The sequence below is a fragment of the Lepidochelys olivacea genome (assembly GCF_965140295.1).
Source record: "Lepidochelys olivacea isolate rLepOli2 genome assembly, chromosome: 12".
In the NCBI taxonomy this organism is placed as follows: Eukaryota; Metazoa; Chordata; order Testudines; family Cheloniidae; genus Lepidochelys; species Lepidochelys olivacea.
This window is the reverse complement of record NC_140422.1, coordinates 41031932-41057222: the sequence shown is the minus strand read 5'-3', so window position 1 is coordinate 41057222 and position 25291 is coordinate 41031932. Positions and strand designations below refer to the sequence as shown.

General features: G+C 59.8%; 1 protein-coding gene across 5 annotated transcripts in view; it reads right to left on the bottom strand.

Annotated features, from left to right (window-relative positions):
• WWP2 (WW domain containing E3 ubiquitin protein ligase 2) overlaps positions 1-25291 on the bottom strand; it is a 93407-nt gene that overhangs the window by 2556 nt on the left and 65560 nt on the right. For 3 of the 5 annotated variants that reach the window (XM_084644519.1, XM_084644520.1, XM_084644521.1), the window contains 14 exons: positions 24273-24362; positions 21224-21398; positions 16660-16714; positions 11756-11837; positions 10864-10992; positions 10304-10382; positions 10067-10138; positions 9814-9902; positions 6840-6999; positions 4418-4551; positions 3918-4058; positions 3080-3200; positions 2491-2595; positions 1733-1829 (listed from right to left, as the gene is read on the bottom strand). In XM_084644519.1, the coding sequence (XP_084500645.1) occupies positions 1733-1829; positions 2491-2595; positions 3080-3200; positions 3918-4058; positions 4418-4551; positions 6840-6999; positions 9814-9902; positions 10067-10138; positions 10304-10382; positions 10864-10992; positions 11756-11837; positions 16660-16714; positions 21224-21398; positions 24273-24362 (1529 nt within the window). Of the gene's footprint in view, positions 1-1732; positions 1830-2490; positions 2596-3079; positions 3201-3917; positions 4059-4417; positions 4552-6839; positions 7000-9813; positions 9903-10066; positions 10139-10303; positions 10383-10863; positions 10993-11755; positions 11838-14052; positions 14112-16659; positions 16715-16820; positions 17057-21223; positions 21399-24272; positions 24363-25291 lie in introns of those variants that run through there. The other 2 variants (XM_084644522.1, XM_084644523.1) reach the window with 2 other exon arrangements.

Here is a 25291-nt window from a genome sequence, read left to right as displayed (position 1 = left end):
CAGGAAGAAATTTTCCTGATAGGTATGTTAGTGCATAAATGGCCACTAAGGGGTTTCTTCTACCTTCCTCTGAAGCAGCTGGTACTGGCCACTGTCAGCGACAGGATGCTGGACTGGACAGACCATTCATCTGGCATGCTATGGCAAAGATGGGCTACTGGTGGCAATCCCTTAGAGATCACCAAACCCGACTAGAGAGCGGGACTAACAGCTCTTTCAACAGCTCCATATAATGTGCAGGAAGAAAAACTTATCCTGCGGGATTTCAGTCTGAGGGACACATGCTGGAGGTTTCCTGCTGTCAGGGTGGAAATGTCCCTGGAGTTTCTAAAAATTATAGACAATTTTCTAACTCAACAAATATTGCAAACAGCTCAGGGTAATTCCAAGTTAGACCTCATTTTGATATCTGAAGATGAACTGATCACTGAATGAAAATGAGTGGTTGCCTAGGTGAAAATGATCATGATGGATTACGTTTGTTACGAGCAAACAGTCCTGATCAGTAATACATATATACTTTGGGCTAAAAGTTGAAAATCATTATGAGTAAAAATGATTAGGAAGAAAAATTTAAACAATTTAAACCAAACATGAAAGGTAATTGGGAGTTGTCTACGAAAACTTAACTAAATACCCAACAAAACACAATTTCACAATTACAAAGGAATGCTTCTTCAATTAAAAAATATCCTGATTAATAAGAAAAGTAAAAACAGAACTAAAAATAATATATAACAAATGGAAAAAGAAGGAAGTTGATAGCATTGACTATAAATTAGCAGTGATGAAATGCAGACTATTGATAAGGGAGGCTACAGGTATCAGTGAAAAAATCTATGCCCAGTAGGTTTAAGGACAATGAAAAGGAATTTTAAAAAATACACTAGGAACAGAAGAAATCCTAGCAATGGTATACGTCAGTTAACAGACAGGGATGGTAAAATTATCATTGATACAGATGAGGCAGAAGTATTCAATAATTATTTCTTTTCTGTATTTGGAAAAAAGCTCCATGGAATAGTCACAGCTTATAGTAATAATGGAATACTTTCTATTCCAACAGTAACAAGGGAGGATGTTAAATAGCAACTGCTAAGTTAAACATTTTTAAACATGCAGGATCAGATAACTTTAATTCAAGAGTTTTAAAACAATTGGCTGAGGAACTCTCTGAGCCACTGATGTTGATATTTAACAAATTTTGTAACACTGGGGAAATTCCAGGGGACTGGGAAAAATGCTAATAGGACAGTATTCAATAAGGGAAAACAGGATAACCTGAGTAACTATATGCTGACTAGCTTTACATCAATTCCATGAAAATAATGGAAAGGCTGATACGAGATGCAATCAGTAAAGAATTAAATGCCAAACAGCCTGGTTTTATGGAAATTAAGTTTTGTCAAACAATACTGATCCCACTGTTCGATGAGATTACAGGTTTGGTTGACAAAGGTAACTGTGTTGACAGACATCCTTCGCCTGCTGTAAGGCATTTGGCTTAGTACTGTACAACATTTGGTTAAAAATGTGAGAGCTGGGGGGAATTCTGTCCCTTCTATGGGCCTTGGCTTACTTCCCTGCCTTTGTAAAATGCTCTGAGATGTACAGTGGAAAGGCGAGTATAACAGTCACAACACTGCCCCCCTCTACTCCCGGTCCTTCCACACCACTGGACTATCACGAGTCTCTCTCCTTTATTCCCCCTGGGGCAGCTGGGGATAAATACCAATGAGCTCTGCGAATCCTCCAACTGGTAGACGGCAGGTCCCTGTAACGAACTGTAAAAGCCGGATTCTCTTCTCATTGTCCATCTCCTTAATCACCTGAAACCAACAGAGTAGATGCAATGAGACCAGGATTCTGCCATCACCCGTGTGCTCCTGGCTTCAGCAATGGGGTTTGGGGGCAGCATCTCTTCCTCCTGCCTTTGTGGCACCTGTCCAGCTCCAACAGGAAACCAAACTGCAAAACACAGAGTGTCCCCCAGACGCTGAGGCTGCAGAATCTAATCTACAATCCACAGGGGTGCGGGATGGGAGTAGTGCCCAGCCAGAGAATCCTCAGGAGAGATGACCCCGGCCCTGAGAACGCAACAGGAGCCGCTTCTCCTGCTGTCCCTCCTGGACACGGGCTTTACCCCACACTGCCCCGGCTGAGGGCTAGTTTGCTCCCGTTCCGTTCTGACCGCTTACTAAAGAGAAGAGGCACCTGAACTGGGGCTGCTTTATTTCCAGCCTCTTTTGCCACCCTCTCTCATCCTGCCTCCCCCAGAGCAGCAGCTATTGCTGGAAACAGGCTGACCACTAAGTGCTGCCTGCCGCCCTGGGCAGCTCCGGAGCCGCTGCCAGCCAGGACCAGAGCCCTCGTGCTGGAGACGTGCTCGGTTTCATCTCACTCTGCTGGAGGCTGGCGAGGCGTGGCTGATCCTGCCTCCCAACCGCACTCCCACTCGCTGACCAGGGCCCAGGTGCCATTCAGGCTCACCTGCCAGAACCACTGGATCTGCTTGCTGTTCTTGGTGTAGTGCCGGTAGATGGTGTTTTTCTGCCAGTCACTCATGTCCATCTCCTGCATGCCGCAGAGCATCAGCTAGGGAACCAGGGGACAAGTCAACAACCGAGCCACAGACTCTCCCCCACCCGCACTCTAAGCGGGAGAACGGCTGGAGCGGCACATGCACCAATTTCTCCAGGGTCAGACTAGGCAGCAGGGTTCCAGTTCCGCCCATGCCCCGGGCACTGGAGAAGTCAGGGGCATGGCAGGAAGTCTCCAGCTCGATAGAGGCCAGCCCGGCAGTAGGTCACTTGCTCTACAGGCCCGACAACTTCCAGCAGATGGCATGAGAGCTTGTGCCCAGATAATGTCCCCCAGCCAGTGCAGCATTTCAGGAGCAAAGTTAAATACAAACTGTATTTTTACTGGGCCCTGAGCCAGATTGAGGGGTTCTTGGCTATTAGCCGGCAGCCCCTCCTGCCCCAGCTGAGGCTAGGACCTCTCTGCTGTGGGACAGCGAGCACCAATGCTCGAGACTCGCCCAGCCAGCGTGCTGAGACCCAGCACTCCGCTGACTCACCTCGAGCTCCTTCTCATCAAAGTACCGCAGCCACTCCAGCGGCGCCACCTCATTGAAGCCATCCAGGAAGGCCTTGGTCTGCTCCTCCACGCCCCGCGTGAATCTCCAGTCTGTCAGCAGCCTGCGAGGGCAGACACCACACGTCACGCACCCTGGCCAAGCCCTCAGACATGGTACCTGCAACCAATACCCAGAGCCCTGCAGGATCCTGCTGGCCCTGCCTTCTGAACCTCTGGGGCCAGGAGTGGAGCAGACGTTCCTGGCCAGCAGCAGGGCAAGTGCAGGGGAGAGGAGCCTGGCAAATTCTCAAGGTTCCTCCCGATCCTTTCTTGTGTTGTGCTCCTTCCCTCCAAAGCCCAGAGCGGTGGCTTTCCAAGGGCCTGCCGGCAGAGGGCACTTTGGGAACAGAGACCTGCTGTCGTGGGCGCGCTGGCAAAGCCTCTCCAGAAACCTGGCCTGGCCTGGCAGCAGGGATGCACCAACTCGAACCGGGTTTGGGGGATTCTTCTGCTGCCTGGGCCCGACTCAGCACTGAACCAGCAGCACCCAGAGCTGCGGTGGGCAGGCAGCCGAGCAGCTGCAGCCGCAGGGCCTGGGGCAGAGGGAAATAAGAACCTCTCCCAATGCCCTACCTCCCCTCTCTTGAAGTGCTGGCAACACAGCCCCGATCACCAGAGCCAGACCCCAGACTGAGTGCCCACCCAGCCCATCTCCTCATGCCTGCTGCCCATGTCAAAGCCAAAAAGCCCCAGGAGCCGTGCCATGCCCCCAAACCCCACACTCCATGCCAAGGTTGGGGGAGCAGCAGACCATCTAGAGCCCAGGCACTAGTACTTACATGATATACTCTTCCTTATTCTCCTCCGTCACCCGGATACTCTCCCCTCCTTCCTTCAGCTCGTGTGTTGTCACCTTGCCCAGAATCTCCATGTCCTGGATGAAGTACAGCTCCAGGCCACACTCCTCCAGGCTGTTCTCCCTAGGGGAGCAGCGACACAAGGAACATTAGCCTGGCTGCACCCAGCAAGGCCTGGGCACGGCGAGATCTGGCAGGATGGGGGCCGCAGCACTCCCCACGGGGACCCTGGGGTCACTGTGACCAAGCTGCATGCCTTGACATGGCTGGCTTTTCCGCAGCTGCTTGGACATTTCACCGGCTCATGTGCAGGCGTTGGTGGGTCTGATACACCAGGCCCGAGGCAGGATCCTCAGCAGATCAAGCCCTGGAGTGTGGCCAGCGTGGGCAGAGACTACCTTGTATGGGGACTTTGCCCCATCACCCCTAGAGAAGCAGGGCCTCTGGGTCAAGGCTGGGGCTGGCAGGGGAGAGGCACTGACTTGATCCAGACGATAGAGTTGTAGAACTCAGGGTCGATGGATTCCAGGTCCTTCAGCGTGGGTCTCTTGTTAAGCATGCGTTTGTAGAAGGGGAGCGTGAAGCCAGTGTCAATGAATTTTCCATGATACAGCGCCTGTGTGGGAGAGAACACCCCGGTCACAGGCTCTGGGTCCCAGCATGGCCATGGAGCACAGCTGGCAAGGGGGACAGGTCCCAGAGGCTGGCGACTAGGTAACGGGGTGGAGAACGTGGCCCCTCATGATGGCACAGCCCAGCCCTGAATCCCAAGGGGGCAGCTCTCTCGGGAGCACAGGAGTCCTGCCTGCAGCGCTGGGCGTGCAGAGCACCCAACTTCCCTCCCACCCCCCAATTCCATGGCGTCTCCCTCTCCCTTCACAGCTCTATTAAGAGCACTTGTTTAAACAGCCCTGCTGTGGCCGCCCTGGATCCTGGCTTCCAGGAGCCTCAAGGCAAAGGCAGCCAAAAACAATGCAGACACTTGTCTGGAGCAGCCCAGCGGTGATTAATAGTTGGGGGGTTTATGGGGATCCGGCTCTGCTCCAAGCAGAGCCGGGCGGCTGGGGGAGACCTGGGAAGAACGTATCCATTTTCTGAGCATGGCACCATGGAGGGCCGATCCCAGAGCAGGGATACTCTGAGCCCCAGGCCATGGAGAGATGAGGCTGGGCTCAGGCCACCAGAGACAGGGGGAGTCACGCTGGGGTTTGAGCAGCTGGAAAATCTCACGTTGTTGGGGCTAAAAATAGTCCCCAAAGCTGCAGATCAACTGGAACGCTGAGGTGGCAGCCAAGGAGCTGGGCACATCCCCACAGTACAGCTGGGCGAGGCCCCGGGAACCTCCTCTGACACACAGACCCTACCCCGAACATCCCCCCGAACCTCCTCCGATACACAGACCCCCTCTCTGAACATCCCCCCCAAACCTCCTCCGATACACAGACCCCCCCTCTGAACACCCCCCGAACCCTCTCCGATACACAGACCCCCCCCGAACACCCCCTGAACCTCCTCTGATACACAGACAACCCCCCGAACACCCCCCCAAACCTCCTCCGATACACAGACCCCCCCCGGACAACTCCCCCCCGATACACAGACCCCGCCCCCGAACATCCCCCTGAACCTCCTACAATACACAGACCCTCCCTCTCCGGCCACCCTCTTCCCCGAACCCCCTCCGATACACAGACCCCCCCCCCTCTGAACACCCCCCCGAACCCCCTCTGATACACAGACCCCCCTCTGAACACCCCCCGAACCCCCTCCGATACACAGACCCCCCTCTGAACACCCCCCGAACCCCCTCCGATACACAGACCCCCCCCGAACACCCCCTGAACCTCCTCTGATACACAGACCCCGCCCCCGAACATCCCCCCGAACCTCCTCCAATACACAGACCCTCCCCCTCCAGCCACCCTCTTCCCCGAACCTCCTCCGATACACAGACCCCCCCGAACACCCCCCCGAACCCCCTTCAATACACAACCCCCCCGAACACCCCCCCGAACCCCCTCCGATACACAGACCCCCCCCGAACATCCCCCGAACCCCCTCCGATACACAGACATCCCCTCTCCGACCACCCTCCTCCCCGAACCTCCTGTGATACACAGACCGCCCCCGGACAACTCCCCCCCGAACCTCCTCCGATACACAGACCCCCCCCTCTGAACATCCCCCCCGAACCTCCTCCGATACACAGACCCCCCCCCGGACAACTGCCCCCCGAACCTCCTCCAATACACAGACCCCCCCCCGAACATCCCCCGAACCCCCTCCGATACACAGACCGCCCCCTCCAGCCACCCTCCGTGCCTCCTCTGATGCATAGGCCCTACTGCGGCCCCACAATACACGCCCCACAGAGAAACCCTTCTCACCACCCCCACAGATGCAGACCCCAGAGCCCTGCGCCCCTACCCCACTCACAGTGCACCCTGACCCCCAAGCTGTTCCTGAGGCTGCAGATCTGGTGGAGCCCACAGTCCAACCAAGCACACGGCTCCCCCAACAAGTCCTGGCCTCTGGGATGGAGCCACCTTTGGTGCCATCTTTGCCCTTCGCCCCCAAGTCGAGGCTGGGCCCCGCAAGCGACCAGCTGCTCCCCCAGCACAGAGACCGGCTGTTCCTGTACATCTCGCCCGGGCCAGCCTGCCCTGCGGGGCCCGACCCTGCCAGCGACCAGTGGGGAGCTGCTGGCCCTCCAAGGAGCTGGGGAGCTGGGCGGGCAGTTCCCCCTCCGGGGCCAAGGCTGGGAACATTTTCGGGTTTAAGTGGCTGAGCCCCGTCCAATCCCTGCCCCTCGTCCCCACTCTGCAGCACCCCCGGCCCCGCCTCCCCTCCTGACCAACTGGCTCCTTTCTCCCCCCAGCCCTGCCAGCGCCCCGGGGCGCTCACCATAGCGATGAAGCGGCCGATGAAGCGGAAGTAGGTGAGGTGGTCGGGGTTGATGGAGGACGCGGGGTTGATCTGCAGGCAGTAGTTGTTCTTCCCGGCGTATTCGAACAGGCAGTACATGGGGTTGAGCACCTCGTGGGACAGGAGGAAGAACCATTCCCTGGGGAAGGAGAGAACAGAGCGCAGTGACGGGTGCTCGGCACCCCCAGGAGGGCAGAGTTGCAGCTGCTCCACTCCTGCTCTCCAGGCAGCAGGACCAGGGCTCCGGGGGGCAGCGAGCAGGCGGGTCTGGGCCTACTAGCCCCTGCATACAAGAGCTTCACCTGGGGAAAGGGAGCAGCCCAGACACCTTCACTCGGCCTGCGCATGCCGTCTGCTGCAGCACACCCCCGGCCCACCAGCCCGTCTCCGCTGGGTGCAGACTGAACAGGCCTGGGGGGGACGGGGGGCCTCACTAGCCCATGTCAGCCTCCCCCCCAAGGCAGCTGCATTTCAGCACTGCTACATGTAGCCTGGGAAGCATTTTAGGAGAGAGCAGCATGACAAAGTCTTGGAAAACACCCCAGTGACCCTGGTGCACCCAGCACTCACTGGCATCGGCCCTTGGCCTGGCAGGGATGCCAGGGGCCCCAAAGTATCCCTGTACTATACACACACACACGTCTCCCTGCCCAGGTCTGCACACTCCCACCAGTCACACACACCTGCCTGCTTGCCTGTCCCCACCACACTCACTCACACCCGCCCACACACCTGCCCACCCCCAGTGCACCCATACCCACGCCCAGAGCAGGGACACCCGCGCCCCCAGGCCTGCCCGCGCCCAGAGCAGGGACACCCGCGCCCCCAGGCCTGCCTGCGCCCCCAGGCCTGCCCGCGCCCAGAGCAGGGACGCCCGCGCCCCCAGGCCTGCCCGCCCCCAGAGCAGGGACACGCCCGCCCCCAGGCCTGCCTGCGCCCCCAGGCCTGCCCGCGCCCAGAGCAGGGACGCCCGCGCCCCCAGGCCTGCCCGCGCCCAGAGCAGGGACGCCCGCGCCCCCAGGCCTGCCCGCGCCCACAGCAGGGACGCCCGCGCCCCCCAGGCCTGCCCGCGCCCACAGCAGGGACGCCCGCGCCCCCCAGGCCTGCCCGCGCCCACAGCAGGGACGCCCGCGCCCCCCAGGCCTGCCCGCGCCCACAGCAGGGACGCCCGCGCCCCCCAGGCCTGCCCGCGCCCACAGCAGGGACGCCCGCGCCCCCCAGGCCTGCCCGCGCCCACAGCAGGGACGCCCGCGGCCCCCAGGCCTGCCCGCGCCCACAGCAGGGACGCCCGCGCCCCCCAGGCCTGCCCGCGCCCACAGCAGGGACGCCCGCGCCCCCCAGGCCTGCCCGCGCCCACAGCAGGGACGCCCGCGCCCCCCAGGCCTGCCCGCGCCCACAGCAGGGACGCCCGCGCCCCCCAGGCCTGCCCGCGCCCACAGCAGGGACGCCCGCGCCCCCCAGGCCTGCCCGCGCCCACAGCAGGGACGCCCGCGGCCCCCAGGCCTGCCCGCGCCCACAGCAGGGACACCTGCGCCCCCCAGGCCTGCCCGCGCCCACAGCAGGGACGCCCGCGCCCCCAGGCCTGCCCGCGCCCAGAGCAGGGACGCCCGCGCCCCCCAGGCCTGCCCGCGCCCAGAGCAGGGACGCCCACGCCCCCCAGGCCTGCCCGCGCCCACAGCAGGGACGCCCGCGCCCCCAGGCCTGCCCGCGCCCACAGCAGGGACACACACCCACATACGCATGCCTGCTCACCCCCCTCACATGCCTGCACACACCCCCCAGCCCAGAGCACACACACGCGCAAACCCACATACCCCTGCCTGCCCCCAGAGCACACGCACGCGCCCTTCCTGAAATGGATCTGACTGTCTCTGCCCCCTCTCCCCCCATGAGCCTCGTCTCCCATGGCTCCGTGCAGGGCACACTGCCCCTTCCTGGCTCGCTAGCTCCCTGGAGAAGCACAGGAGAGGCGCATGGTCCTTGCCTTGGTCCTCCCTAGCAGCTCAGGGAGACGAGTCGTCCTCCAACGCAGAGAGCGCCCGGTATCCTGTCCGTGGTTCTACCCTGTGGTAGAACAGCATGACGTAACCTACCATAGGGTAAAACCACTGGCAGGACACAGAGAGAGACACAGAGAGCAGGAGCCCACGGCCCAGGGATGGGAGCAGGGTCACCGTGGAGAAGGAGGAGTTGGGGCGTGACAGACACAAGGACACCAGGGAGCCAGGGGGGAGGGAGGGAGGGAGACAGGGAGGGAGGAAGAAGAGTTATAGCACCAAGCCAGCCACCCAGGCAGAGGCAGGCTGGAGCCAGCAGTGTCACAAGCACCTCCTCTGGCCGAACGCCGCACCACGAGGCTTTCCTCAGAGCCCCCGGCCCCGGGGCACAGGCAGAGCCCCCCACCCCCGTTCCCCAGCCAGAGCCCTCTCCCCCCCCCGTTCCCCAGCCCTGGGGGCGCAGGCAGAGCCCTCTCCCCCCCCCGTTCCCCAGCCCCGGGGGCTCAGGCAGAGCCCCCCCCCGTTCCCCAGCCCCGGGGGCGCAGGCAGAGCCCCCCCCCGTTCCCCAGCCCCGGGGGCGCAGGCAGAGCCCCCCACCCGTTCCCCAGCCCCGGGGGCGCAGGCAGAGCCCCCCACCCGTTCCCCAGCCCCGGGGGTGCAGGCAGAGCCCCCCACCCGTTCCCCAGCCCCGGGGGCGCAGGCAGAGCCCCCCACCCGTTCCCCAGCCCCGGGGGCGCAGGCAGAGCCCGGCGTCGGGCCCTCTGGCTCTGTTTTGTTACTGCGGTGCACACAAGGTACAGGCCATTTCTCGTTAGGACCCAGCAGGGGATGTGCCCCAGGCTTCTCTGAGCAGGGCCCTGGGAGAGGAACACGAGCCCGAGCTCAGCCCTGTGACAGCCCCGAGCCGCCCCTGGTGCCCTGCCGCAGCAGACACCTCTCTGCTCAGCAGGACTCACCTGGCGATGCCACCGTAGTCCAGCCCCTCCTCGCCGCGCATGATGATGTACAGCCGGCGCCGCAGGTCATAGGGCTTCATGTTCATAATCTACGAGGGGTAAGAGATGGGACTCGTCACCCACAGAGGCCCATCGCATAGGGACTGCCCCGATATCCAGGGGCAGCCAGGCTCCTGAATCCCTGGACCCTACTACAAGTCCCCTTTCACAGGCCCGAGCTCTGCATGCGGCCCTCCCCTGCGCAGGGACTCACCTGCTGGAAGGAGTCCTCAAAGAGCGTCTGCCGGGAAACGCTGATCTTCACGTGGCTGGGCAGCGCGTTCGACTGGAATCAAACACAGGCACTGGGCTCAGAGTCAGCACAGCTCTGCCCTCCCACTGAGCCTCCCGCACCCCTTCCAGCCGCCCCCAGCCTGGCTGAGCGAGAGGCTGTCCTGATCCTCCCGACTCCCCCTCCCCTAGCCTCCGTGCCCCACTCCCCCGTACTCACATGACACAGGAAGCGGAACTGGTGATATTTCCAGCGAAAGCTTCGGTCGTAAGCCCCAGGGGAACCCCCCTGCTTATTCCTACAGGAGCAAACACATGGGCCGTGGATGAGAACCCTCCCACCCTGCGCACTGGCAGAGCCACCAGCTCCAGCCAGGAGAGCTCCCTCACAATACAGCAGCCCCCACCTGCTCCGTGGCTGGGGACTGGCCAGCCTTGAACAGCCGGGCACTAGGGGACCAGAAGCCCGGTGTGAGCAGGCCCAGCCGCCCGAGGGCATCGGGTGGTGGGGAGGCACAACCACCAGCCATCGGTTACTCGGCCCCAGGCCACCCTGAAGGTGCACAGGCCACGATTCAGAGTCCTGCACAAACAGCAGCACTTGGCATCTTCCCAGCACCTCGGGAGAGCCTCACCCCTCCTGACGGGGGTACGTGTGAGTGGCCCAAGGCTGCAGAGCAGAGGACAGAAGTGCCAGGTCCCAGCTCCCAGCCTGTGTGTGAGCCACCAGGCAGCACGCGGCAGCGAATGGAGGAAGGGCCCTGGCACGGAACATCTTACCCAGACTCAAAGCCGGGGCGTGGGTCTTTGAAGGTGGTGGTGCGAGTGTTGTGATCCACAAAATAGCGCACCCCCTCGCTGGTGTATTTCATCTCCCAGCCAGGCGGCAGGGCCGGCTCCTGGATCATCCTGCCCAGCACGAGGAAAAGATTACTGGACACAGGCACACTGGGGGCAAGAGAGTCCGGTTCCCCTGCATGGCCTGCTCCTACACACACCCCTAGTCTGGGAACAAGTGCAGCTCCTGGCCCCCAGCCCCTCACTGCCCCCCTAAGCCCCAGGCGTCTCCTTGTAGCTGCAGCTCTGTCCCGGCTCCCAGGAATCCCTTCCATGCTGCAGGACTGGCAGGGGCCTGGGAGGCACCTGGATCAGCCCTGGGCCAGGAGCCCTGCGCAGTGTGATCTCAGCCCAGGAGATGGACTCCAGCTAACACTGCGCTCAGCGTCTCCCAGGAGAAGGGCCCAGTGGGGAGCGCAGCACGGCAAGCACCCCCAGGACCCACTCTCTGGCTGCACTGGCCCAGCGTGGGGCGGGAACTCAAGCACAGAGCCACGCAGTAGGAGGGGGCACGGACCTCGGAGGGCCTACACGGGAAGTGCCTCCTCTTGCCCAAACCAGCCCCGAGTGTTCCCCTGGCGTGGGGGCCTGGGCCATGGCTGCCTCCTAGTCTGGGGCCTGGAAGATGGTCGCAGACGAGATTCCCAGGAAAAACCAGCATGCCCCCTCCCCCTGCTTGATGCTTTTGCCCCCTGCCGGCAGGCGTCTGTCTGCAGGACTGCTCCGGGGCCACGTCCTGAGCTCTCAGTCGCCGGAGTCACTAGCACAAAGCTCTGCTGTGGTTTGGGGCCCGCGCGTCAGAGCGTGACCTAGCCAAGCAAAGGTGGCTCCCTACCCCTGTGTGCGAGGATCCTCCCACTGGGTGGTCCGTGTGTTGTGGTTCACGTAATACACTCGCCCGTTGTCCTGCCTCTTTTCTAAGAGGGAGAGAGAGAGAGAGAGTTAACCTGCCCTCTCTGGCCCATTCACGCCACTCGCGTGGCTCTGCACTAACCCAGGGGGAGCACAGAGCCGGCCTCAAAACTCTCAGGGAATGGTGAAGCTGGAGTCCCGGGCGTCGACAGGCCTGATCCCTGCCAGGGGATGCAGCGACGTGGCTGCAGCGTGGGCGAGCCAGGCCCGAGATGACCAGGGTGCAGGTGGGCTGGTGCCGCCCCGCTGAAGCACAGGCTGCCGCAGTGCCGGCACTGGTACCCGAGCTCGCGGGGGGGCATCTCCCTGCGCTGCAAGCGCACCCGGGGCCCAGCGCACACAATATAGGCTGGAAGCTGAAAGGGGCCTTTTGTAACTCTCAGCTCCCTGGGATCGCTCGGGCCAGTGCTTCTGGGGCCCCCCGCTCCTTGCGAAGGGATGCCATCCCCTGCCCCCGCAGCCCGGCTCTAGGGAAAGTCATCGGTCTAAAGCTGGGATAAAAGGAGCATGAGAAGGAACAGCAGCAATTAATCACAACACCCCGCAAAGCAGAGTCCCCCCGACACTCCGCGGGCTCTGGGGCTTGACACAAAGCTCAACGCCCTGAGCATTCAGAGCTGGGCCGGGCTGGGCTGGGCTGGGCCAGGGCACAGAGAAGCAGAGATACAGGATGGCCGGCTTCTGGGAAGAGTGCTACAACTCGCCTTGTCCTGCCCCAGGGGTGTCCACACACCTCCGACCCCCGTGCTGTATGCGCCACATACATCCCCTCCCCTCACCTATATCCCTTCCCCCCAGCCGCACGCACCCCCCCCACGTCTGTCCCACCCCCGCTGTACGCGCCACATACGTTCCCCTCCTCCCCACCTACATCCCTCCCCCTGGCCGCACGCACCCCCCCCACGTCTGTCCCACCCCCGCTGTACGCGCCACATACGTTCCCCTCCTCCCCACCTACATCCCTCCCCCTGGCCGCACGCACCCCCCCCACGTCTGTCCCACCCCCGCTGTACGCGCCACATACGTTCCCCTCCTCCCCACCTACATCCCTCCCCCTGGCCGCACGCACCCCCCCCACGTCTGTCCCACCCCCGCTGTACGCGCCACATATGTTCCCCTCCTCCCCACCTACATCCCTCCCCCTGGCCGCACGCACCCCCCCCCACGTCTGTCCCACCCCCGCTGTACGCGCCACATACGTTCCCCTCCTCCCCACCTACATCCCTCCCCCGGCCACATGCACCCCTCACCCCACATCCCTTCCCCTCCCGACACATGCACCGCGTACACACCCATGCCCCCCCACTTGCATCCCTCCCCCCGGCCGCATGCACCCCACACACACGTTCCCCCCCACTGCATGCGCCACCTATGCACCCCTCTTCTCCACCCACTCCCATGCCTCCCCCATCCACTCCCCGGCTGCTTGCACCGCATACCTGCCCCTTCCGCCCATCACATGCACCCACAGCTACAGCCCTCCCCCCACTGCATACACTCCCCACCCACATGCTTCTCCCCAGCGCATACATGCATACCCCTCCACTGCGTGCACAACCCCCTCATACAAACACACACCTCCCTCAGAAACATCCACTTTGTACATAAAATACACCCGCCCCTTAAACTCCCAGGTGTGCACAGACCTCCCCCATCCACACCCACCACATACGCCTCCCCCACACCCACTTCACACACACCCCCCACCTACTACCTAACACACAGACCCGCCCCCAGAGTTCACAAACCAACAGCCTGTCCGTGTACACACACACACACACACCAGCAAACAGAGAGAGCTCTCCATGTACTGCTCTCCTGAGCCCTCCGTACACTCTATATGTATGTGCTCCCAGTATACTTCACTCCCCCCTGTAATCACTTTGTCTCTCCCCTGTACCCAGACACACTCACTGCCCGTCTGCAGCGCACTGTCATGCCTTGCACACTGGTCCCGAAACACACAGACACGCACACCCCACACAACTGACCCTAGCCGTGCTGCACGGAGGCCCTGCACGCGGGCACTCCCCAAGGCACTGGCCTCTGGCCCTCCCACTTGCTCTGTCTGTGCATTCTGGGCCGCCAGCCCCAGCCTGCTCCTGCCCAGACTACAGGGAGGAGCTGTGTTTCCCCAGTCACGGCATTTGCCCTGCTGCTTCACTGGAGAGGCCCAGCTCCTGGAGCGGCAAAGCATGCTGAGCGTGTGGCCCTGCTCACCTCCCACTCAGTCAGCACCTCCAGCTCCTGGGAGCTCCTCACCCTCCCACTGCCCTTCGCTGCACCAGAGGCTGAGCTGGGGAAGCAGGACACTCCCGGGGGTCCCAGGCACCTCCCGGAGGGTGGCTCCGGCATAGCGCTAATTGGAAGCAGGCTCCCTTCCCCCTCCCCATCAGGATGCTAAGACAGCTCGTGTTCGCTCCCACGCTGCAGGCTTTGGCTGGACTGCGCTCTCAGCCGGATGCACAGAGCAGCCCAGACATGCCAGATTCTCCTCACTGAGACCACAAGGTTATTGGGAATAAATCAGGGCCAGAAGCCGGGGGCAAGGAGCAAGTTAGGCCGGGGCTAGAGGTTCAGAGCACCTGAGAGCCAGCTCCTGCCCGCAGCCCCTGCTCCACTCACGGGGCCTTACTTCGGGCTCAAGCTACAAGCTGAGAGTAGCTGGAACCCCTCGGGTGACCCAGGCCAGTGCCCCTCCTGCACAGGGCCCAAGAACCACAGCGGCTGCAGGGAGCAGCACCCAGACACCTGACAGAGCTGGGGCTGCCCTGAGCCGCCTGCATGCAGCAGCGCTTGATGGGCTCTCCCGTGGACTGTCCGCTCCTCCATAGCCCTGCGTGGCCCAGCCTACACCTGAGCCGAGCCACCACCCCGGGGCCCTGGGGCCACCCCCCCAGCCCATGGCCCAGCCGGGCCCCCCCCACATCACCCAGCCCACAGCCCAGCTGGGCCCTGTCCCCGGGGCCTGGCGTCATCCAGCCCACAGCCCACTTCCCCTGCCCTCTTGTACTACGCATGGAATTAAAGGGGACTCCCTCAGAAAAGACGTGAGCCAGCAGGGTGAGGATTTCAGATGTCAGGGATGGGAAACTCTGTTAACTCCATCGCACCCACTCGGTTCAGGGCCCGGCTCTCGACAGGTGTCTTGCCCAGGACAGTATTAAATGACTCAAGCAGCTGGGTTTCCACCCTGTCCCCTTGACAGCCTGGGTGCATCTGGCTGCCAGAATGCTGGTCCCAGACAGCCACCCTGCATTTTACTTCTCTCCGTTTCACCCTGTTGCCGCTCCTCACTCTCCTTGGCGCACACTGTAGGGCCCCCCCCGGCAGGGCTCACACCCCAAGCAGCTGTTGACAGGTTCCCTGGTGTCAAGATAGGAAAACAGCTGCTGCCACCAGAAGTCCCTTCAGCAGGCCGTTAATCTCCCCTCCAGCCCCTGCAGCCCTGCTCCCATCTCCCTTCGACACTCACGGGTCTCAGCTGCTGAGGCCCTCGGACCCAAGCGCTCCCCAGCCACATCTGCATGTCCAGCCCCAGGTCTCCATGTCGCTCCCTGGGGGCCGCGCTCCTGCAGGGTGGGTTATCAGAGCACATGGCCTTTGCCCACGTCTCTAGTCTCTCGAGGCACCTTTGTATTGTGTCTCCGTCCTCAGTGAGGTTTGCATCGCTCTCCAGTTTAGCATCACATGCCATTAATACTGTGAAACCCAGCAAACCCAGGCGACGGCCCCTGTTCTCTCTGCTGCCCCATGGTCCCAGCTTCACAACCACCTCCCTAAACTTGATGATTCCCTGGGGGAGGGAGGGGTGATTCCCCCCCCGCCCCAGGTTTCAGCCCAGCTGGAGCAATCACCCAGCAGAGCTGTTACCTGAGAAGTGGTGGGGGTTGGGGGGAACACATGCAAAACACCCTGTTGCACTGCCCTGTCCTAGCAGCACCTCCGGGCCACCCCCTAGTGTACACGGGGCACTCTCTGCTCCACAGCCTGGGTCAGAAACACCATTTCAATCCAGGCCAGCGCACCTGGGATCTTCCACATCCCCCATCCATGCCCCTTCCACACAAGCCCATCATCCCCCAGAGTCTCAGCAGCAGCTGCTGTCCGGGACCACGGGATACACCCCGGGCACACACTGTTGCCACTCCCTAGATCTCCACTAAGTGGCTGTCCCATCCCCACATTACCCACAACCCACCTTACTCTGGGCTAGCTGCTGATGTGACATGAAAAAGGCAGGTGCCTGGTGGAGCCCAGTGGAAAGCAACGGCACCGAGAACGGACCACAGCGAATTCCCAATGTAGAATTCCTGCTGGACACCAGCAGCAAGAGCCTTTCCCCCGTGATGGAGCCTTTCCTCCCATTTCCAAACGCAAACGGGGAGCTTACCCCGGCGGAGAGACCCAGGCAGAAGAGTCACCTCTCCTCTGCAAAAGGAGGTCTGAGACCTCCAACCCCTCCTTGAGTCCTGGCAACAATCACAGACGCTGCTAGGTTTAGTCAACAGGGAGCAAACCCAGAGAGCGGGGCACCTCCAGACTCAAAATGCTGGATTTAAAGTCCAAGCTTGCGTGGATCTCTGGCAGATCCACCCCACAGGCAGCATGGACGGTGGGACAATGTCATCTTCCCTACGCTCACACGCCCCGCCAGTAATGCAGAGGGAATGAGCCCCCAAGAACACAGGTTCCCCCCACCCCAAAAGAGGTCAGCCAGCGAAGGGACGGACGGCGCAGGAAGGGTTCGAGCCGTAGAGATGGGGCGGGGGCAGTGCCAGGTGAGCAGCAGAAGTGCGAGAGCAGGGGAGAAGGCTTGGTACTTACCCCAGCCGGGAGGAAGGGGGCCCAGAGGATCATTGTCAGATGGGGCGCCAGATGACTGGAGACAGCAGAGGGGGCAAAAATACAAAACAACACAGAGATTATCAAGAGCCGGGAGTGAGATGAGCAGGGAGGTGGGGGCAGGCTCCCCACTCTCCTCTCACCTCCTATCACTCCCCAACTCTCAGCACAGGGAAACAGAGCCTGCTGCTAAGGAACTAAAAACAACTTGCAGGCGCTGGGTGCAAAGTGCCCGCACTAAACCGCGGCTGGGGCGGCGGGAGAGAGGAGCAGGGCTTGCTGGAACGCCCAGCTGTGCGCGGCTGCTCTGCTCCTGCTGGCCAAGGCGACTGATACCACCACCACAGTTACACCTCCAACCTTCTCCAAGAACCACACACAAGAGGGGAAAAAATAGCGCAGGCCTTTCCAATGAAATCATTCCCACAAGCCCTGTCCACGCCCAGCGCTTCCTGGCTCAGCCTGCAGCCTCCCCCGCCTCCCCCTTCGCAGCGGGTTGTGAAAGCGAGCGGCAGCGTGCGAGATGCACTCCAACTGAGGAAACATTCATGCCTGCACAGACAGGCGTCTCCCTGAGCCCCCTGCACGTCCCCACCCCCAACAGGTCCACTGCACAAAGCACCTTTATTCTGGCTCAGGGCGACTGAGCAGCCTGAAGTGGGGGCTGCTGGCCTGGCACTGTTTAGATTAGCCCCCCTCCCCAGCTTTGCTGGGAGGTCTCCTGGGGATGGCCCGCCAGACCAAACAGGCCAGGATTCAGGAGAGTGGGGGGCTCAGCATACACTCCTCAGCGTTAAATAAGAAACATATTGTTACTAAAATGGCCTTTTCATTTCCGCTCCTAACGTTAAAGTGTGGGCTTTGGGGGCTCACATTCCGAGGCAGGCCCCAGATCCTGAGCCGACTGGTTTGAGGAAGGGAGCAGCGCGCCATGCACAGAAACCCGCCTGGAGCTCAGGGAAACACCACGGCATTGCCAACCCCTTCCCCACCCCACGGGGAAAAGACAGAGGTCCACGCACGGCTTCCATTCTGAGCCACGGGGCTGCCTACAGCCCGTGGTCATAGGCACGCGGCATCTCCTGCTGCCTGCTGACGGAAGGGCACTTGTGTCAGAGGGTGCAGGTGAACCTGAGGGGCCATGTGAAATCCCAGTGGGGTGAGACAGGACACAGGATTGGGAACAAACAGAACCCATTGCAGCCAAGGCCCTTTCTCCCCACACACAATCTGCCGAGCAGGGACTGGGGTGAGCAGGCCATGGCCACGCTGAGAAATCCTGGCTCATGCGGCGGGCTGTCTCAGCTGCCCCTCCCTGCTCAGGCAGACGCACAGAGCAGGCTGCCAGAGACCCAGCCGAGTCACGTCTGGAGGTATCACCTCACTGGGACCTAAAAGAAACTCATTTGAACAAACATGGCAGCGCGACACAAGCAAAGCCTAAAGCCGCAGGAGCCAGCCCCCACGCTGCTCCCAGCAATGCCCACATGTGTGCAGCGATGGGGAATGGCCAGGCTGCTAACAGCCAGCAAGAGACCCAGCTCCCAGGGGCAATACAGAAGCATAGGGGAAAACTAACATAGTGCCCAGTTAAATCAGCACAGCAAATGCTCCAAGATTGCCAAGGGCAGGAGCCCACGGAAAATCCCCAGGGCAGGGCCACGCAGCCCAGCAGAAGAGAGCAGCTTCTGAACACAGCCCTGTCCCCATCCCATGCTGCCGGGCACAGAAGCCCAGAAATGCTGCCCTAGACAGAGGCCAGCGATACTGAGAAACCCGGGCCACCCGCATGATCAGGTCATGCCAGCCTAGCGCAGCTGCCTCTCCTGCCACACAGGCAGGCCCAGGAGGGCTCAAGCCAAAGGCCCTCTGGGGATGGGAGCTGAGCAGCAGCCAACACTCCTGGCAGCAGCATTGGAGCAGCAGTATCATCACTTCATCAGGCTAAATCTGGAGCTGAAGTCCCCCTCCGCCCTGCCCAGCGTCCTGGCCGGGGTGCGGCACAAAGAGCTGGCACGGATGCAGTGCAGTGGCTCTGGGGACCGTGCGGAGAGCGACACACTCAGAACCCAGGCAGTGCCCTGGACTGATGGACTCCCCGCCCCACTCATCGCTTGGAACCAGCGCTACCCTGGCAGCCCCCGTTCCCCAGAACCCTGGATGAGAGCAGTGGGCATGTGGAGGGCAGCCCAGCAAGCTCACTGAAGGAAAGGGAGAGTCAGGCTTGGAAGGGAAGGGAAGGAAGAGACCACCTCGACCTGGGAACCCTGAGCTGAGAGCAGGGGAGGCAGGTTGCTCCACGCTCTAACACTGCCAGCACACCACCAGGTGGATGCCGGGGCCATGGCCAGCTGCACGGGGCATTTCTATAGCTCGACAGCTCAGCCTCTTGGCTCCCTCCGTGGGGAAGAGAAGTTCATTACCCAGAAGCTCTTGCTTTGGGGGGGCTGTTTTCCCACAACGACCCCATGCTCGCACCTGGGAGCTCTCGCTTTGGGGACCCCATGCTCGCACCCGCGAGCTCTCTGCTGCTCCTGGCAAGGAGAGCAGGCCCAGGCACATGTGCCATCGGAGCAGACTGGAGGGCTTGGAGCAGTGAACACAGGAAGTGGGAGAGGTTCACACTTCTTCCCACAGTCACACCCCTGCGGAGCCCAGAGCCTCGGGAGAGCAGCGCTGCCCAGGGTTGAGACCTCCTGTAAGATCTAGGACTCAGCAAGGGGCTGTTTGACAGGCGAGTGGTTGGAGGTCCTTGCACTGGGGGGCAGAGGCACCCTGGGTAAACGTCAGTGCACATGCCTGATTACTCCAGTGGCGAAGTCTGTGGCCTGCCAGCTGCTGACCTAGGCCTAATCCGCACAAGTGCTGAGTCAGCTGTGGTCATGGGTGCTCAGCAGGGGCAGAGGGTGGGCTTGGGGACTCACTGGCTCTTCCAGAGAGCCTCCTCTCTGCAGACTTCTCCAGCCAGTCACTATCTGACTCTTGAGATAAGCAGGGAAGGTCCTGCTCAAAGGGGATAGGAGCTGCCAGAGCCCAGACTCCGCTCTCAGCAGCTGCTTCCCCACAGGGGCTAGGTGAGAGATCAACGTCCCACAACAAGAAGACGTGGCCATTTCGTCCAGCTCAAGCCCAAGAAAAGAGGCAGGGAAGGCAGGAGGCACCTGCTGAGCAGAGCAGCACTTAGCCCTCGAGCTCTTAGGGGTCTTTGGCCCGGCAGCTAATGCCTCAGCACCCAGAAAGGGGAGTCGCCAATACATTCCCTTGCCTTGAAACTGGTCACTGGGGGCACGAGGCCAGTCTCCTGGGACAGAGTATGACCCCACTGCCCTCAGCGCTGCCCGAGCCCAGCCACGCCATTCTCCAAACACAGGTTCCCAGAGGGAACTGCCTTAGCTGGAAAAGCCAGGTGCAGCTGGGCTCCGAGCACCTCTCTCCCCCACCACGGATCCAGTTCACAGAACAGCCTGAGCGCTGCATGGCACCCAGAGAGACCTGCAGCCATCCCACCAGGGACAGCTCCATGACACCCTCGCCCCAGCCAGGCACAAGAGAAGGCCCCAGGGACTCACAGAGGAGCTGAGGGCGAAAGCAAGTTCCTTTGCCATGCTAGTATCAACCCCATCCCGGGCCAGTGGGAAGCAGCTGAGGTCATTTCCTGCTGCCTCTGCTCAGGACAGCATGAATCATTAGGCTGGATATTAGCAGAAACTTTCTAACTCTAAGGTTTCAGAGTAGCCGCCGTGTTAGTCTGTATTCGCAAAAAGAACAGGAGGACTTGTGGCACCTTAGAGACTAATCAATTTATTTGGTTAGTCTCTAAGGTGCCACAAGTCCTCCTTTTCTTTGTTCTAACTCTAAGGGCAGTGACGCTCTGGAACAGCCTTCCGCAGGAGGCTGTGCAATCCCCGGCACTGGAGGTTTCTAAGACCAGGCTGGACAAATGGCTGTCAGGGACAGACTAGGTTCACTTGGCCCTGCCTCAGCGCAGGGGGCTGGGCTAGGTGTCCTCTCCAGGTTCCTTCCAGCCCGACAGTTCTATGGATTTTTTTAAAAAGGGAATGCCAGTTCCCTCAGGGTTTCTTGGCTCCCTGCCTTGGAGGCAGCAGAGGTGTTTGTGGGATCTTCCCAGCTGCTCCACCCCCTGCTCTGAAGTTCCTGCAGTTCCTGTCCTTTGGAGCGGAGCAGAGCAGATCAGGGCAGTGGCTGTGAGTCAGCTGGAATGGCCCTCTGAGGAGTGCTGGGCTCTGGAACTAGGAGACGGGGCTGGTAACTGCCTAGAGAAGTGCCCAGTACAATGGGCAGACTGCAGTGTGGAGAAGGGCCCTAGCAAGCCGTAGCTGGAGAAGCCTGTATTGTCACTGGAGACCCTGGAGGCTGTTTGGGTTCCACGTCACCTTCACTGGTTAGCAGATCTGACAGACCCTCACTCATCATTCCACAACTACAGCCAGGGTGTGGCATGGATTCCGCACATGCTGCTCGGGGAGGGCCGATGAAAACTGCTCTATGGTCCCACCCCTTAAGAGGAGATGTCGACTTCCCTTACCTGGTACAGGAATCTTTGGCTGAACTGCTGCATGGCCCCTTGGAGCTGGTTTCGTTGCGTCTGCCACTGCTCGTAGTTTCTCACATACTCAGCTGTGGGACGCTGCCAAGTGGTGGTCCTGGTGTTGTGATCCACATAGTAATACCTGCCCCGGTCGTCCACTCGCTTCTCCCAGCTGGAAACACCGCAGAAAGGACTGCATTACAGATTATAGTCACCACAAAAGTTTTTTTTCTCCTGCTGATAATAGCTCATCTTAACTAATTAGCCTCTCACAGTTTGTATGGTAACTTCCAACTTATCTGTATGTGTGTATATATCTATATCTATCTATCTTACTATATATTCCACTCTATGCATCTGATGAAGTGAGCTGTAGCCCACGAAAGCTTATGCGCTAATAAATTTGCTAGTCCCTAAGGTGCCACAAGTCCTCCTGTTCTTTTCACCCCCGTAAAGATACTCAGCTCTCCCCGACACGCTCTCTCTCACACCCTGCCACCTTAGTTGACCGTCAGTCAGCATGGCTTGGCTAACACATTGGTATGTGCTAGTCTGGGTGCTCCGCAGATGCTTATGGTTTCCCCAGGGCTCAACCTCACAAACTGTTAACTTCCAGAGTGCTCCAGTGCATGGCTGGAAAGAAAGGGAGGCAGATCTCCCTGCCCCCAGACGTGGGATGAGCCCGCATGGTCTGTGATCTCGCACCGCAGTGCACGACAGCAAATCAAACACGCGCTGCCATCATCACACAGCCTGACCGCTCAACCCTAGGCCGCGGAAGCAGCATTCGTAATGAGCCTTGGGATGTGCCCCTGGTTCAGAGCGGTCCCCCAAGGGGCACTGGAGAGATAACTGGAGTGCAACATGTCGATGGAACAAACATGGCAAGTCAGAGGGATGGAGGACGACGATGGAGATGTTTAAAGGGCAAAGGAAGAATGTAAAGCTCCCCTGCTAGCAGAGAAATGGCTTCTCTGCACTAGGTGCCCGCACCGCAGGAGTGGCTGGTGGGGGAAGGCTGACGTGCCAATCAGGAAAGTTTCTGAAGAAGAGAGAGGCCCAGTGTGTGACAGGGTCCCAGCCGCTCCCTTGGTGCGGGGCCTGCGGAATGCGGTACCCACCTGGGTCCTGAGGTGACTCCCCAGGACACGCCAGCACTGCCGAGCTGTGGGACAGCTCCCCTCCGCGGGTCCAACCATTCAGCCCTGAGCCACTGCCCTTGCAGCTGAGTCCAAGGCAGCAGAAGATGCTAGATGCTGTTCTGCTTTCCAGGCTCCTAGATACAGTCTGTGGTTTCCCTGTGAGGGGTTCAGCCAGGGGCAGCAGCCAGTCTCATGGCTGACAAGGATTCTTGGCCACGATTTACCACAGTTACTTGGTAACTCAGAGACCAGGAATGTCAGAGGAACAGACCCTCCTTCCTAGGAATTCAACCTTCACAACTGTCAGATGGGCAACCAGGTCATCACCCAGCCTACCAAGGAACAGGAGGAGGTCCCTGTCAACAGGGCCACAAAGCCATGGGGAAGAATTATCCTAAGGTGCTAAAGAAGTCCCATGCGGAAAACTCTTCTCAGGCTGAAAGGGACAGTTTGTGTCCTGGACACACAAATTCTCCTACTCTGAGGGCCTTCGGGATGAGCCTTCAAGCCCATCCCAGCTGGTGCCAAAGCAGACCCAGAGAACCACTAGAACTGAGGCTCCAAGACCAGAGACTCAATCAGATGGTGGCGTTCCTGTGCCTTGCAGAGCTGGGTCGCACAGCGTCCCACTGGTACCCTTCGTCTCGCTGTGCTGCTTTGGAGCAACTGGGATTAGAACAAACACCTCCCCTGGGGTGTCAGAGATGGGCCCCATGGGTTATGGTACCCCCACCTGCCACTGGAGCGGGTTGCTTAGTTGCCTCAAACACCTGCAGGGCAGAAGCTGTCTGAGGCACCAGGATGAAGCAGAGGGCATTAACAGAGGATGTGCTATGGGCTGAGCTTTGGCTCTCAGCAGCATTTCAGGGGTTACTGGTCTCCAGACTCACAGGCAAGAAAGGAATTCAGAGACGATCTGGGGGAGCAGAATGACAAGAGCTGTGGTGGCCTCGCGTGTCCCAGCAGGACCGTCACTTTGCACTGAGCTCTAGCCCCACAGTCTCATTTCAAACACTGCTTCTCCTCCCCTCCGAGGAGCCAGCGCTGCCGTCTTTACACGGCAGCTCTAGTCTCAATCAGACTGGAACCTTCACTCCCCAGGGAACGAGATTCCTCTGGATAGGACGACTTCAGCACCAGGGGACACGAGAATGGCAGGAGTCATGGTGCCGCTTTGCAGATGTTGTGTTAAGCTGGGTAGCGTTGCTGAGTAGTTGGATGACAGGAGCTGTCCAAGGAGAACCCAGGTGCTAAAGGAAGTGACACTGGTGATTCCGTAGGTGTCCTCCCTCCCCGCTCCCCCAGGTCCACAGCACCATGCTGGGAAACTGAGTCAATGCTAAGAGGGAAGAGCACCCCCGACTGCATCACAACCATCACCAGGGGTTTTCTGGGAGAGCTCCCACCCACGTAAGGGCCCGTCTAAACTCGGAGTAGCCTACGAGCTCTGACAAGACCATAGGACAGCAGGTAGGGTCTGCAGAGGTCCAGTTTTAGCAGGAGGTGTTGTACGTAAGTAGGAGAGATGAGGGGTATGGAAGCAATGCGGGAAAGGCCTTATTTCACATTCACATGTACGCTGGCTTTTAAAGTACGTTCACTGATTAGGGTCATCCCAGTCTATACACAGCCGAGGGAAGAACAATGATTTGGCTTTATCACTTTCAGCTTTTCCACGGCACAGAGAGAAGGAGAGAACCAAAGAGACCTCTGGAAAACAAGGGCTCAGAGGGGCTACAGATAGAAAGGAGCTGAGGCAGCTAAGTATGGACTGGCATGAGAATGTGCCACATCCCCAGGAGGCAGCAACCTGCCTGGAAACGGAGATGTGTCTCTCCCACTGTCTCGCAGCCTGCTGCATACCCAATCCAGCAGCTATTATATCTATCTCAAAAGTGTCTTACCCTGGAGGCAGAGGTCTCTCCCAGGTGGTGGTCTTGGTGTTATGGTCCACATAATAGACCCTCCCGTTCGGTAGCTCTCGCTGTTCCCAGCTGGAAGAGAAAGGCACAGAGGTTGCTGGGATGACTCGTGGGTCAGGAGATCTTTTCCCGGCAGCTGATGGGCTACTTTCTGAGCAATCGAATCCCTGAATGGCCAAGGCTGCTGCCTCCAGAACAGAGCAGAAACCTCGCAGAACATTCGGCATTACACCAATTAAGCATAACAGCTTCCAGAGAGTGGACAGGCATCAACCGCGTCACCTTTACCTAGAGGCTTGAATGAATGTCCTGCAGCTTTACAGCCCCGAAGACTGAAGCCCTCTTTTCACCCACAGCCCAGCACAAGCCTTTCCTCCCACTACACACCTGTGTCTGTGCACACATCTCAACCCCCTCAGAGACACCACCACCACTAGGGAGGCCCAGTCTCAAGGGCCCATCTAAATCCCCACAGCTGAGGCTGCCCCTTAGTACTGACATTTGCTGATGAGATACGGGAAGTGGAGTGAGACCCCTCCTGCTAGTCTCACGTCATGCAGGTCAAACAGCCAGAGGACAGCAGTGGCTTTCAGACATGAGGGTCAGATCTGAATTAGGCCCTACAGGTGAGAAGGCCTGTATCCCATTGCCTTCAGCCAGCCCGGCACCTCACCTCCACCCTGTCTAGTAGCACACTTCTGAATCCCTCATACAGCTCCCGTCTCACCTTGAGGCAGACACATCCCCTCGGGAGAGCAAAGGACAAGGCAGCACTTCCCAGGCGCGCCACTGACTCCGCGGTTCTGTATTATTAAGAGTTCCGTTTACATGACAGAAAACAGGAAGCGTCTACCAGCCCCAGCTAACCCTGACCTGAAGCCAGTTCCTGAGCAGTGGGCAGACTGCACACAGTATGACCAGAAGCAACTACCAGCTACTTGAATTCATTTTTGCGACCTCTAAACCCAGCTACCAGAACAGCCTTGCTTGATACGAGCAAG